The following is a 15,036-nucleotide window of genomic DNA, read 5'->3' on the forward strand; positions in this document are numbered from 1 at the left end:
AAGGCGAGGGGAGGAGGGTAAATATATGAAAATTAATAAAACTTAACTCTTGAACCACCCGAACAATCTCGATCAAACTTTCAACATAGATAAGGTTCGGACCTGGGATGTTTTCATCATTTTACTTTGACGGCACAATGTAGGGGAGGGGAAGGGGCATACATACGTAAAATAATAATAATAATAATAATAATAATAATAATAATAATAATAATAATAATAATAATAATAATAATAATAATAATAATAATAATAATAATAATAATAATAATAAAAATGACTGTCTTTGTGACTTCATCACGCTTAAACCACCGAACCGATCTTAATCAAATTATCAACATAGATGAGGTTCGGAACTGGGGTGGTTTTTATCATATCCTTTGATGGTAGAACTTAGGGTAGGTGGAGGAAAGGGGATATATATATATATAAATAAATAAATAAAACTTAGTAACTCTTGAACCAGCTGACCGATCTCGATCAAATTTTCAACATAGATGATATTCGAGCCTGGAGTTTTTTTTTTATATATATTTTTAGTTTGACGGTAGAACCTAGGGGAGAGGGGGGGAGATTATTATATAAAAATGCAATTATTCAGATAACAATAGTGTCCTGCGCTTGCGCAGGACGTGTGGGTTTGCTAGTGTGTCTTAAAAATCCTCACGTATGCCTTCTTAAACCCTTGTTTGCAACCAAACACACATCTGAATGCTCCCCAGAAGTTACAGAGAAATCAGCACCCTTGTCTGTCCCTTATCTTATGGCTTAACGCTTCTGGGAAGGGTTAACTTCTTCTTCTTATATATTATACTAATAAAAATAAATCATAGCCTATAAATGTTATATCATCCTCACACTTCAATTTAATATTTCACTTACATGTACAGGTATATAAAAGATATACATGCTAAGAAAATTAACTGCAGCCCCGTCGTATACCATTTTATGTTTAAAAAGATCTTGAAAAATTAAAAACGGAAAATGTGTACATCGTAAATTTCTTTCTTCTTCCTCTCGCCTGAAGAAATGAAAGAAGAATGCGTAAGAGAGATATTCACTGTACTTCGGCAAATAAAAGGAGGAAAATCAATTAAATTTTCGTTTTCCCATTCTTCATGTGAAACCCTTCCGTCTGTGATATTGCAAACAGCAGACGGTCGAATCATAAAATTAGCCTCTGCATATTCTCAACAGATGTCTCCCGTCAGCCCCTTTTGCCCTCAAAGGTTCACTTTTTATGCAATTAATAATCCTCGTCTTGCATTGTTGCCAACTACTTAAAAAAACTTGACATAGTATAGTGGCGAAACCAGGATCGTAGCTAAGGGATGGCCAAGGGAGCTGAGGCACATGAATTCTCAGTTGTTTATCTAGATAAATACAAGTTCAAAACATAGACATTGAACTCGAATTAGTCACGCCATAAGTTATCTCGTGTTCCTCCTTTCCCCCAGTTTTAGTGTTCCGCCTACCATAGCTGTTCAAGCTCGTGAGCTTGCCACTCGCGTTCAACCGGGCTCGGACTCAATAATTGAGCGCGAGCCCGAGCCCAACTGAGGGAAGTGAGCACGAGCCCGAGAGAGCGCGAACGTGAGCCCGAATGAGCGTGAGACCAGTTGAAAAAAGTGAGCGCGAGCCCGAGTGAGTGAGAGCCCAGTTGAGAGAAGTGAGAGTGAGATTAAGTGAAATCCCATATTAAAGCCTTCCCTAGTTTCCATGGACGAAAATATAACAACCTCCTGGACAAATACCACTTCATCACCATCGCCATCGAAACTTGTGGGTCCTGGGGTCATGAAGGACTAAATTTTATTAAAGAAATTGGGCGCCGAACAACTCTCAAAACAGGCGACACTCGAGCTTCAGCCTTTCTTATACAGAGATTAAGTATGGCTGTGCAAAGAGGGAACGAAGTAAGTGTGAACCCGAGCAAGCCCAATCCAAATGGCCATCTATGCTGCCTGTAGACCTAGGTAAAACAATGACATATGCCACGGTTATACTTTTGTTCTTTTATGACGACATGGTAGCTCGATGCTAGAGTTCTCACCACTGGTGAGAGGGACCTTCGTTCCATAGCCAGTCGCTTGAGTTTGTGGTATTCGTGGGTTTTCTCGAAGTTCTATCTTTTTCATCCCACATTCAAATTCCACCAATTTTTTAAATAATAATTAACTTTAATTAATCATGTCCTCCTTAGCCTATAGGGTATACTCATAGGGCGTAAAATAGATTTCTTAAATTTTAATTTAATTATACTGCATAAAATTACCGAAATTTGTGTAACTTCCCTGTAACAAACACTACTCATTTATGAACAACTGTAACCATATTTTCGTCTCTTTTCAGATTCTCTACGAGTTGCCACCATCCCAGCTTTTGTGGAAGAAGTAGGAAGATTAGAGGGGGCTAGAGTATCGGCACAAGTGAAATCCCATATTAAAGCCTTCCCTCGTTTCCATGGACGAAAATATAACAACCTCCTGGACAAATACCACTTCATCACCATCGCCATCGAAACTTGTGGGTCCTGGGGTCATGAAGGACTAAATTTTATTAAAGAAATTGGGCGCCGAACAACTCTCAAAACAGGCGACACTCGAGCTTCAGCCTTTCTTATACAGAGATTAAGTATGGCTGTGCAAAGAGGGAACGAAGTAAGTGTGAACCCGAGCAAGCCCAATCCAAATGGCCATCTATGCTGCCTGTAGACCTAGGTAAAACAATGACATATGCCACGGTTATACTTTTGTTCTTTTATGACGACATGGTAGCTCGATGCTAGAGTTCTCACCACTGGTGAGAGGGACCTTCGTTCCATAGCCAGTCGCTTGAGTTTGTGGTATTCGTGGGTTTTCTCGAAGTTCTATCTTTTTCATCCCACATTCAAATTCCACCAATTTTTTAAATAATAATTAACTTTAATTAATCATGTCCTCCTTAGCCTATAGGGTATACTCATAGGGCGTAAAATAGATTTCTTAAATTTTAATTTAATTATACTGCATATAATTACCGAAATTTGTGTAACTTCCCTGTAACAAACACTACTCATTTATGAACAACTGTAACCATATTTTCGTCTCTTTTCAGATTCTCTACGAGTTGCCACCATCCCAGCTTTTGTGGAAGAAGTAGGAAGATTAGAGGGGGCTAGAGTATCGGCACAAGTGAAATCCCATATTAAAGCCTTCCCTCGTTTCCATGGACGAAAATATAACAACCTCCTGGACAAATACCACTTCATCACCATCGCCATCGAAACTTGTGGGTCCTGGGGTCATGAAGGACTAAATTTTATTAAAGAAATTGGGCGCCGAACAACTCTCAAAACAGGCGACACTCGAGCTTCAGCCTTTCTTATACAGAGATTAAGTATGGCTGTGCAAAGAGGGAACGAAGTAAGTGTGAACCCGAGCAAGCCCAATCCAAATGGCCATCTATGCTGCCTGTAGACCTAGGTAAAACAATGACATATGCCACGGTTATACTTTTGTTCTTTTATGACGACATGGTAGCTCGATGCTAGAGTTCTCACCACTGGTGAGAGGGACCTTCGTTCCATAGCCAGTCGCTTGAGTTTGTGGTATTCGTGGGTTTTCTCGAAGTTCTATCTTTTTCATCCCACATTCAAATTCCACCAATTTTTTAAATAATAATTAACTTTAATTAATCATGTCCTCCTTAGCCTATAGGGTATACTCATAGGGCGTAAAATAGATTTCTTAAATTTTAATTTAATTATACTGCATATAATTACCGAAATTTGTGTAACTTCCCTGTAACAAACACTACTCATTTATGAACAACTGTAACCATATTTTCGTCTCTTTTCAGATTCTCTACGAGTTGCCACCATCCCAGCTTTTGTGGAAGAAGTAGGAAGATTAGAGGGGGCTAGAGTATCGGCACAAGTGAAATCCCATATTAAAGCCTTCCCTCGTTTCCATGGACGAAAATATAACAACCTCCTGGACAAATACCACTTCATCACCATCGCCATCGAAACTTGTGGGTCCTGGGGTCATGAAGGACTAAATTTTATTAAAGAAATTGGGCGCCGAACAACTCTCAAAACAGGCGACACTCGAGCTTCAGCCTTTCTTATACAGAGATTAAGTATGGCTGTGCAAAGAGGGAACGAAGTAAGTGTGAACCCGAGCAAGCCCAATCCAAATGGCCATCTATGCTGCCTGTAGACCTAGGTAAAACAATGACATATGCCACGGTTATACTTTTGTTCTTTTATGACGACATGGTAGCTCGATGCTAGAGTTCTCACCACTGGTGAGAGGGACCTTCGTTCCATAGCCAGTCGCTTGAGTTTGTGGTATTCGTGGGTTTTCTCGAAGTTCTATCTTTTTCATCCCACATTCAAATTCCACCAATTTTTTAAATAATAATTAACTTTAATTAATCATGTCCTCCTTAGCCTATAGGGTATACTCATAGGGCGTAAAATAGATTTCTTAAATTTTAATTTAATTATACTGCATATAATTACCGAAATTTGTGTAACTTCCCTGTAACAAACACTACTCATTTATGAACAACTGTAACCATATTTTCGTCTCTTTTCAGATTCTCTACGAGTTGCCACCATCCCAGCTTTTGTGGAAGAAGTAGGAAGATTAGAGGGGGCTAGAGTATCGGCACAAGTGAAATCCCATATTAAAGCCTTCCCTCGTTTCCATGGACGAAAATATAACAACCTCCTGGACAAATACCACTTCATCACCATCGCCATCGAAACTTGTGGGTCCTGGGGTCATGAAGGACTAAATTTTATTAAAGAAATTGGGCGCCGAACAACTCTCAAAACAGGCGACACTCGAGCTTCAGCCTTTCTTATACAGAGATTAAGTATGGCTGTGCAAAGAGGGAACGTAGCAGCGATGCTAGGAACGCTTCCACCGGGAAAAGCACTAGAAGAAATCTTCCTTCTGTAACCACTCTCCTCTCACCAAACTCACGCAATTATTCCAATTTGTGTTATTAAATATTAATTTCGATATTGTTATAATATTCGTTAAAAGAATAATTATACCAATGATTGTTATATGAATAAAAATTTCAATATTCAATATACAAGAAAAAAATAGTAAAAATATATTTCACAAAAAAAACTATAACCATATTCTATTTGTGTCCGATATTCGGAAGTTCCACTGCATTATTACTACTATTCAGTGGTGTAATTAAAACCAGTGCACTATGGGCAACGTCCAGGCAACTTTGTGTACAGTGGAATCAAAACGCGAAATTTTAAAATTAAAAAGAAATAAACTATTTAAAAATATATGAAACTTGTAAATATATAAGTAAAAGGGAAGCTGAAATTTATGGTCTTGGAAATAAATGTTAACCTAACCTGCAACTGAATATGCTGAGATTAGATTAGAGTAAATGTGTCAACGAGGTCAACGTTACAGCAGAAAGTCTCAAAGATCATGCCAGGACAGAACCGGGAGAGGTTGAGCAGTGGATGAGTAACAAAGGAGGAATTTGGGTGCAAGAACCACAAATTCAGCTGATAACATACTTGTACCCATCAATTCACCGTGGTCAAGTGATACAGGACATTATTTTAACAGCAAACCTAACCGTAATTCTGGAAGCATGAAACGTTTCTTTCCACGATCTGCATTGGGCCATGCCAGCCAAATGAAAATAATAATAAATAATTTTTCGAACAGTGAAGATAAACGGCACTTTTCCAGAGGACTAGCTCAGGAGAGTAATGCTCCCGGAAGTAGGAACGAAAAACAGTTCTGATTGGTTGGCGTTATCTATGTCTTGCCACGTTGCATTTAAATAACAGAATTCAGACGATCGTCGTTCTTGGTCATCGTGGCCGAGTGGGCTAGCGCTATATACTAGTAACGAAAATCTCTTTTGGCGTGAGTTCAAACCCGGCCCGAGGAAAGTTTTTTAAACATTTTTTTTACATTTTATAACACTTTTTAAATTGAAATAATACGAAAATAATACTCAAAAATGTGATTTACTTACTTTTGTGCAGATAAGTAGTAGTAGTAGTAGTAGTAGTAGGAACGGGTTAGAAGCCCCGCAGGGCTCGTTTTGTTGCCCTTGTACTCCATGATATAAGGCTCATTTTGTTCCCCTTGTACTAAATGATATAGATTTTGTGACCAACTTAAAACAACTGACTAGGATAGCGCGTAAAACAGTTGGCTAGAGTAGCGCGCGAAAAAACGTACTTGCGGGAGTATTACTCTCCCGAGCGGGTCGTCTTTTCCAGTTCTTATTACTACAAAGAACTCAACAATGGCCGGTCACAACCGAGAACATGTTTTCATATTCCCTATTTTGCTTTCCATGCTGGTTGTTCATGAGAGGAAACGAAACGAGTTACGAATCAGCCTTTTCTGAGAAAGGTGTTCAAGATTGGAAACATTCGTCGGATCGAATATACACAGCCATGAGAAGTTGCGTATTCACATGACATCAACGATGCAATGAAACATTCGAAGATGTTCGGAACAGTAGCTAAAGATATTGAAGACCAAATCAACATCGAGGAGGCAGATGGAAAGGAATTTTGGAACGACTACGAGACATATTACTTTGGAACATTACGAAGCAAAATCAAACTACGAGAGGTCATGATGAAGAGATAAGCAAACACTCCGGAAATTTTGTCACACAGTACGAGTGTGTTTTGCAAGCTCACATTAATGGACCTGGAAGGAATACATATTTGCACCATGTAATTCAAAATGACCTCATCCAATTACTTGCAAGTCAAACAAAAAGACATATTGCAGGATATTCGACGAACAAAATATTTTTTTCATCCTTTGTGATATAAAAACAGAAAGATCATACGCGAAGACGAAGAAGTTAGCGGAGGACCGTGGAGCACGAAAGCTTCTCAGCTGCGGCAAGTGACCTGCCAATAAAGGCAGAATACCTATGATGATAATGATGTGATACTACAACTTACTCCACACACACCGATCAGACATCATTAATACATCGCTACGTTTATGCAGAAGATGTGGAAATCAGAGCCCTTTTTAGGCTTTGTGGAAGGTCGGAAAAATCTGCTATGTGGACGCTTTGACGAAGTCTATTCTGAGTGAACTGGAGTAGGCAAGACTGCTCCTGGAGGATTGTAGAATCCAGGAATATGACCGCGCGAATGTCGGGCTGTACAACGGTGTTCAAAAGATCTTATACTTGAACCGAAACGTGTATTATGTGCATTGTTCATTACACTCGCTGTTCGATAGTTTGTAATTCGACTAAACAGGTACCAGAAATCATGACATCCTTAGGTGTAAGTCTTTTCTGCCAACAGTAACCAAAAGTGAGCAATAGTGGAATCCTCCAACAGCTATTGGAACTGAGAATTGTAAACATATTTCAACGCACATAAAAAGACTTTATGACACAATCTTAGAGGAAAAATATAATCTATTTCTATTGTTCTGAAACATTTCCCTGAAATATGTGAGACTTTATAAACCATTGACCACAAAAACAGGAATTTTAAGGAAAAGCCCGAGAACAAAAATCTCTCTCATTCCATTTCAAAATTCGAGAGACTGCTGAAGGAAACCAATGTTACAAGCAAATACGCACAGTCACAGAAATGCGACCTCGACATGACTCGATCCGAAAAGAAGATGTCATGTCATTCATACCCACGGCATAGACGATGGCTAAGAAGTGCGAAATAGAAGAAACTCTTATATTTTCTTTCTTTTTTTTTTTTTTTTTTGTATAAAAGAATATGGAGAAAGAAATATGAAATCTTTAAGTTTTACGTCCCACGGTTATACCGGTTAGGCTAAAGGAGACGGTGATGATGAGAGATGAGTGAAATGGTGGATTGAAGAAAGTGGGAGGAAACGGAAGAACCCCGAGAAAATCCACGAGCACGGTGTTTGTCCACCACAAAATCCACACGGCGCGAGCTGGGATCGAACCAGGGATCCCAAGCACCGGAGGTGAACGCTCTACCACTGAGCCACCGCGCAAATTACAGTATTTACGCATGTAACCTACGTTCTTACGTATGCCAGATACGTTTTTTCTCTGTGTATTATGAAAATTTTCTCTGATTAACAATGAGAAGGGATTTCATTTCCTTATCACAACACTCTCCACTAATGGAAACAAATGAACAATATAAAGAATTGGCAACACTGGAGAGCAGGGAAGATTACAATGAAAGTGCAAGTATGACAAGCATCTTCATCTGTGATTAATTAACGCCAACTTACACAAAGCAAGACAGATTCTTCTTCTTCTCTCCCTTTTTCCCAAACTACAAAGATCAATGTTTCTTCGAGGAAGAAAGAAAACTTGTACTGCAAAACAATAACGTATCTCTGTTGTCTTACCTTGAGCCCGAAGCCTTGTGACAGCATCCGGCGCTGGTGACGGCTGTTTTGGTTGCTGGGTGACGACGACAACGGGAGAAGATGAACTGTGCGGAACTTCTGATGCTGGATGTTTTGGTGACACTTCACCCTTGTTCTTCACATAATGCCAGTCTTCCTTCAGCTTCTTAATCTTTTCCTAAAAATTAAGAAATTAACAATAAATAAAGGATTTTTTTTTAAAAAAAAGACATATTTTGTAACAAGAAAACTAGAAGATTAATTAGTTTGAAGCGGTAGACCTAGATGTCACTTATGATGTCACCTTAAAAATGAATGTTTACGTTGGATATAACAGAAGCATATCTCAATACTCTTTCTGGAGCAGATTCTAGTCTACTTGTCCCAGGGGTGTCATTTGGGTTTCAGGGGAGGATTGCCCCTCCATAATTTCGACATTAGTATACATTTTAATCCATAAGATAATAATATACCAAAGAAAAACCTCAAAAACTACTAACATTTAGGGTTTTGCCGTCATCAAGCAAAATCTGAAATGACATTTCTAACTTGTCCTAACATAGCTAAGTGAGACTGCGAAGCCAAGAGTTTCTTCATGCCTTTGTGTTTCAAAAACAGCTATTGCGAAATGGAAATTGAGAGCTGGTGTAGATGAACAGGTTGAGAATTACGATTAATGTATACAAAAGGCTGTGACAAAATAGAAATTAAGACCTGGAGTAGAGGAACTGGTTGAGAATTACAATTAGGGATACCACGTATACAAAAGGCTACGGCAAACTAGAAATTAAGTGATGGAGCAGAGGAACTGGTTACCCTCTCAATTGTTGACTGTTTCTTACTTATACGCCACTCAAATAGGATGCTTATCTCCTGTCCCTAAATCCTCCTTGTCCATATAAATTATGCAAACTAACTAACTAACTCTATGGTATATGGAACTCGGAGTTTCAATGTTGCATTCACAAAAGCTCTCCTTTGGCTTCTGTCTTTAGCCAACTGGATCCAGTTTCTACTTTGTATTCCTACTTCTGCGAGATCCATCTCAATACTATCCTCTCACTGCGCCTAGGTCTTCCTAATGGTCGTTTTCCGATTGGCCTTCCAGTTAAGACTTTGAAAGCGTTCCTACTTTCTTCCATCCTACCTACATGACCTGCCCATCTCAGCCTCCTAGATTTGATGACCCTAACAATGTTTGGTAAATAGGGATGCGCACGAGACAAGATTTGTGGCTGTCTCGTCTCGAAAATGGGCTGTAAAAGTGATGTCTCGACTCGAAAAATGTATATTTCTCTATTGGAAGAGCCGTGTCTCGACTCGAATTTTGTCAGGAAAATCCTGTCTCGACTCGTCTCGTACGCATCCCTATTGGTAAACCGTATAAATTATGTAGTTCCTCGTTATGAAGTTTCCGGTATTCCCCATTCCCGTTCTTGGGTCCGAATATTCGTCTCAGGATCTTGTTCCCAAATACTTTCAGTCTATGTTCTTCCCTCAGAGTAAGCGATCATGTTTCACAACCATACAGAACAACAGGCATGATTATCGTTTTATATATTTTAAGTTTCAAATTCCTCGACAGAATACGCGACGATAAAGATTTTGAACTGAATAATAACACGAATTCCCTACTTTCAGTCGACATTTTATTTCCTCTTGAATATGGTTTTCGTCTGTTAATATTACACCTAGATATTTGAAAGTATCCACTTTATCAAAAGTATTATTTGATGTTTTAACGCATCCATTATGTTGCGATCCCGACGAACTTCTATGTATTTAGTTTTCTCTGCATTTACTTCTAAACCCATGTTCTTGCAAGCGTTTAATAAGACCTCTGCATTTCTTTCTATTGTTCTCGTATCATCCACTATTAAATTATGCACATACTAGTCCAAAAGACAAAGTGTGGTCTAAATTTTATATTACTTCCTCATTCCGCACATCTCGCTTAAAAGTTTTCTTCTGAGTACTAGCCTCGTATCACTTTCGTGGCTTTTATGTTTGTTAAAACAACACTACAGACTCTGCATAAGAAATGAAAATTAAAACTTTTGCGTATCTACAACCTTTCTATTATCCCGAAAGTAAAGAAATAACAACAAGTTGCACACATAACAATAATCAACGAGAGTACGACAAAAACAAAAATTGACGCTAGAACTACTGAAAACGAAATCGTACTTAGTGGAAGTTAAGTTCGGACCCAACACCTGACGACCCTCTACAAATTTTCCCGCATTTAATTACCACGACACACCACTGCATCAGCAGAAACTTTACCAAAAGTCGCAAAAGATAGAAGAGTAGAGAGAAAGAAGGAAAATCTAGAAAAGCGCTAAAACAAACAGAAAAGAAGCGTTAAAGACATGTGAGAAACTAACAGCAGAGTACACTTGTTACCTAAATCGATTATCTGATATGTTAAAAAAAATCTTTTTAAATTTCCTACCTTTTTTTTCTTTCCTTAATTTTCGTATGATTTTATTATTTTATTAACTTACTATTGGTACCACTCAAGAAACATAGTATTTAAATAGTATAGATAAATTGATGAAGATGGCACCAATCACTCAGGCAGTAACTGTAGTATTTTCCGCGATAACTAACAAGTCAACACATACCAGGAATCAGTAAGAGACTTTAAGGTCGCAACATACGAGGGCTGCTTGAAAAGTTTCTGCAAACAACTACTAACAATGGCGCCAGTATTCCGCTATTGTAAAATTCGGAAGAATATACCTTTCTATGTTTAAAGTACCTTTGTTTGTTTAGGCCTATTCGTTTATTTTTCACAGCAGTTTGAAGAGGGACCTCAAAAACCGATATTCGGAATTCATCAACAGGCGTTTTAAGGTTTCCGAATGAACATGCTCCGGCCTTTATCTGCGACCACGGATTGAGCCAAATTCCGCATTGTTAGCATTTCTTGGAATTCGAATTTAAACATTTAAAAAATAGGAATTTGGATTTTTAAATGTCTAATTCAAATTATCCTGACAATACCTAATAATTTGTCTTTTTTAAAGTTTGTGACACATAATCCTGATACAGATAATATAGCAACAGTTCTTAATCTGAGGAGCACGCATGCTATAATAGGTACCAGCGGAAAAGACACCTTAATGTTTGTTGCAGTTCAGCATCCCTCTTCAGCATGGAGACTATATAGGATGTGGACTCACAGTTTAAGGTGTAATCTGAACTACTGTAAACCGTTCAAATTTCAATCCTCTCCGGGAAACGAAACCGGTGCACCAAAAGTGTTCACGGTAGCCACTAGACCAGAGTGAAGGGCACCTTAACGTTTGCTCACAATGTAAATCATTTATGTACGGTAATCATTATATCTACATTGAAAGTTCTAATAGCGACTAAGAGAATTTGCCATAATCATAATGAAAACAACTTTTAACTATCATTAATCTCATCCCCACCAATTTCACAGACCAATTATCTCAAACGCTTTTAGAACATTTATCTGCAGCTTTCTTTGTAATATTAGTTATTTGTTTGTAAGTTTAATATCTCTTTTTAGCACCGAGGCTATATGAGCACGTGGACCTACAGCTTAAGGTGGGATTCCAAGAACATGAATTCCAAACAGGAATCGAACGCCGTCTCTTTTCGCGTCAAATGTGCCTCATTTTATGTATGTGATATTAGATGTAGTTATTGTTAAAAGAGTCATTCAGAGGAGAAAGCACATAGGGATAAATTAGTAGAACAAAGTTTCTCCGTTATTTTGCAACACTGATTAATATGGGATATACCGCGTGCAAGCCTTTGCAAGGCAAGAAGAGTTACAGAAACGAGCGCCGAATTGTGGAGGTAAGTTGAGCATAAAATATTACATATATATTTTAACATGTTATGATACAATATTAAGACATTGTAGAAATGATTGTGTTTGAAAATGATGTGTAACATTATTCGATATATGCCCATTTGGAGTAAGGTAGGTGAAGTGGTGAATACAACTCTATGCCCCATATGGCTGAGAACGAAGCCTCTTGATCAGAGTTGTCACATGTACGAAAATTATATGTTAGGGGCAAAATGCTCATATTGTTGTTGGATTAAATAATACACATGTGCAAACTACCCCGAGTGAGTGGCATAAAGAATTTAAAAAAAATATACTGTATAATGTGTACATTTGTATGTCTGATTCAAGACAGCACGTGCTGGTACATTTGATTGCTTGTTGGATATTTAAAAGTGAATGAACTATGAACTATACATCGGATCCTTTATAGACTTAAATATAAATATTAACAAATTAGATATTTGTTCACTGTTGTTTATTTTTGGTGACAAGGAGCAACACAAATACTTTCCTTCCTGTTTCAGCCCAATGGTTCGAGATCATAAACGACAAGCACAACGATGTTCATACGGAGAAGAAGAAGTACAGGCAGATTTGTCCGCGGTAAGAGAAAGCATGAAAATATATACTGTCAGTAAAACATTTGGAATTCAGCGACGGATATTGGAACACAGACTGAAAACAAAAAATATCAACCTAAATTTGGTCACCAAATTGCACTTGGTCCTGGAGAGGAGGAATTGGTTCAACACTGGAGTCATGTTAAAATTGGAGTCGAAAGGTTTCCCACTTACAATCGCCGATACTAAGTAACTAGCCTATCACTATGCCACGAAGAAAGAACTTCTCAATCCATTCAGTTCAAGGAGAGAAAGTGCAGGATATGACTAGTTATATGGACTACTACGAAGACATCCAAATAACAGCGTGCGAAAGGCGCAGCCACTATCCTATGGACAAGCTGATGGATTAAAGAAGAATGTAGGACATTTTATAATGTCCTTGAAGCTTTAATGACTGAATCAAATGGAGAGCGGCTTCCACTTTCGAATATTTTCAATAGTGATGAAACTGGTTTACAGTTAATTATCAAACCACGAAAAGTATTGGCAGAAAAAGGAAAACGAACTGTACACGCCCTTCCAACAGGAGAAAAGGGAGAGACTGTAACAGTAGTGGAATGCGTTAGTGCTAGCGACTCCTACATTTCTCCTTTTATAATATCCAATGCAATAAGAATTTAATGATGGACTCCCCCCCCCCCGCTACGGTCATTGTCATGCCAAACTCTGGATACATGACACAGGTAACTTTCATGTCATGGTTGAAAAATCAAAAATCTCCTGGTAGAGTGCTCTTGCTATTGGATGGGTCTTGCGCCCACTATAAGAATGTTGGAGCTTCTGCATTCAAAATCACATTTCCTTGCTCTGTCTTCCGAGCTACATACACCACTGGTTGCAGCTCTTAGATAGAGCAATCTACAAACCCATCAAATTTATCTGGAATGAACAATGTTCTTAATTTATTCGTCAAAACAGGAGAAGAAAGATAACAAAATTTGTTTGAGGATGACTTTTTTCTGCTGCATGGGAAAAGGCAACGATAGTGGATCAGTACTAAATGGCTTTCATGTTTGTAGCATCTATAAAGTGAATTCCGACGCAATAGTAGCAAGTGCCTTTTATACTGAAACTGAGACAGGAAACTTATCCGTGGTAGTAATTTCATAATCACTCTTTGTAATTTCATATTTCTGTGGTGTAGATCTCTATTCCATGCATTTAGTCTTTACAAACATGTTCTCTACTTTCAGCACGTTGTAGTTCAAAATGTTACAGTTTCTAACCCTTCTTCTTATCTTCCAGTTACTTGTACCAAATATTACAGATAGATACCACATGTTCATTGTATAATTTGCTACATGTGTGCATGCAGATATTACCCCAATGTTGGGGGGAAACGCTTAATTCGTAGACTTCAGTTTAAGCTGCACTAACATTGCCACTTGAAATGTTACCACTATGTTACTTGTACACAGCAATAAAGGAAAGTCTACTGTATGTCGTCTGAACTTTTCACGCTGAAGAAACCTTTACACTTGGTAATACGTGATCAAAAAGCTTAATGTGTGCATATTCCCCCGAATGAGTATATTAAAACTTAATGTGTGCATATTCCCCCGAATGACTATATTAAAGCTTAATGTGTGCATATTCCTCCGAATGACTATATTACAGCTTAATGTGTGTATATTCGCCCGAATGACTATATTAAAGCTTAATGTGTGCATATTCCTCCGAATGACTATATAAAAGCTTAATGTGTGCATATTCCTCCGAATGACTATATAAAAGCTTAATGTGTGCATATTACCACGAATCACTATATTAAAGCTTAATATGTGCATATTCTCACGAATGACTATATTAAAGCTTAATGTGCGCATGTTCCCACGAATGACTGTATTAAAGCTTAATGTGTGCATATTCCTCCGAATGACTATATTAAAGCTTAATGTGTGCATATTCCTCCGAGTGACTATATTATTTATCTAAGTATGGGTACAATCTATCAAAAGGATTGGCTGTGGATATAGATTAAATCAAACCATTGGCTTAACACCCTTTTTCTGGATCTGAGCCGCTCCAACGCCATCTGTTAGCGACCGGATAAACTACGTCAAGCCTAGCAACGAACACGTGGTCAGCGCGTTGCGTCGCCCTATCCCTAACAGGCGTATCACGAGCTTTCTAGACCTAGTGGCCGTCGTGTTTTTATTCACGTGACTCCCCAGTTTGCCTCACGACACTGGGAATTGGGAATCGA

At 38.3% G+C, this 15,036-nt stretch overlaps 1 protein-coding gene across 8 annotated transcripts in view; it reads right to left on the reverse strand.

Annotated features, from left to right (window-relative positions):
• The window catches only part of Dys (Dystrophin), a 1,830,839-nt gene that overhangs the window by 1,182,293 nt on the left and 633,510 nt on the right, over nt 1-15,036 (reverse strand). For all 8 annotated transcript variants that reach the window (XM_081729421.1, XM_081729456.1, XM_081729463.1 and 5 more), the window contains one exon: nt 8,376-8,553. In XM_081729421.1, coding sequence (XP_081585547.1) covers nt 8,376-8,553 — 178 coding nt within the window. The remainder of the gene's footprint in view (nt 1-8,375; nt 8,554-15,036) is intronic.

This window comes from Thermobia domestica, chromosome 1 (assembly GCF_964235325.1).
Source record: "Thermobia domestica chromosome 1, izTheDome1.hap1.1, whole genome shotgun sequence".
Lineage (NCBI taxonomy): Eukaryota > Metazoa > Arthropoda > Insecta > Zygentoma > Lepismatidae > Thermobia > Thermobia domestica.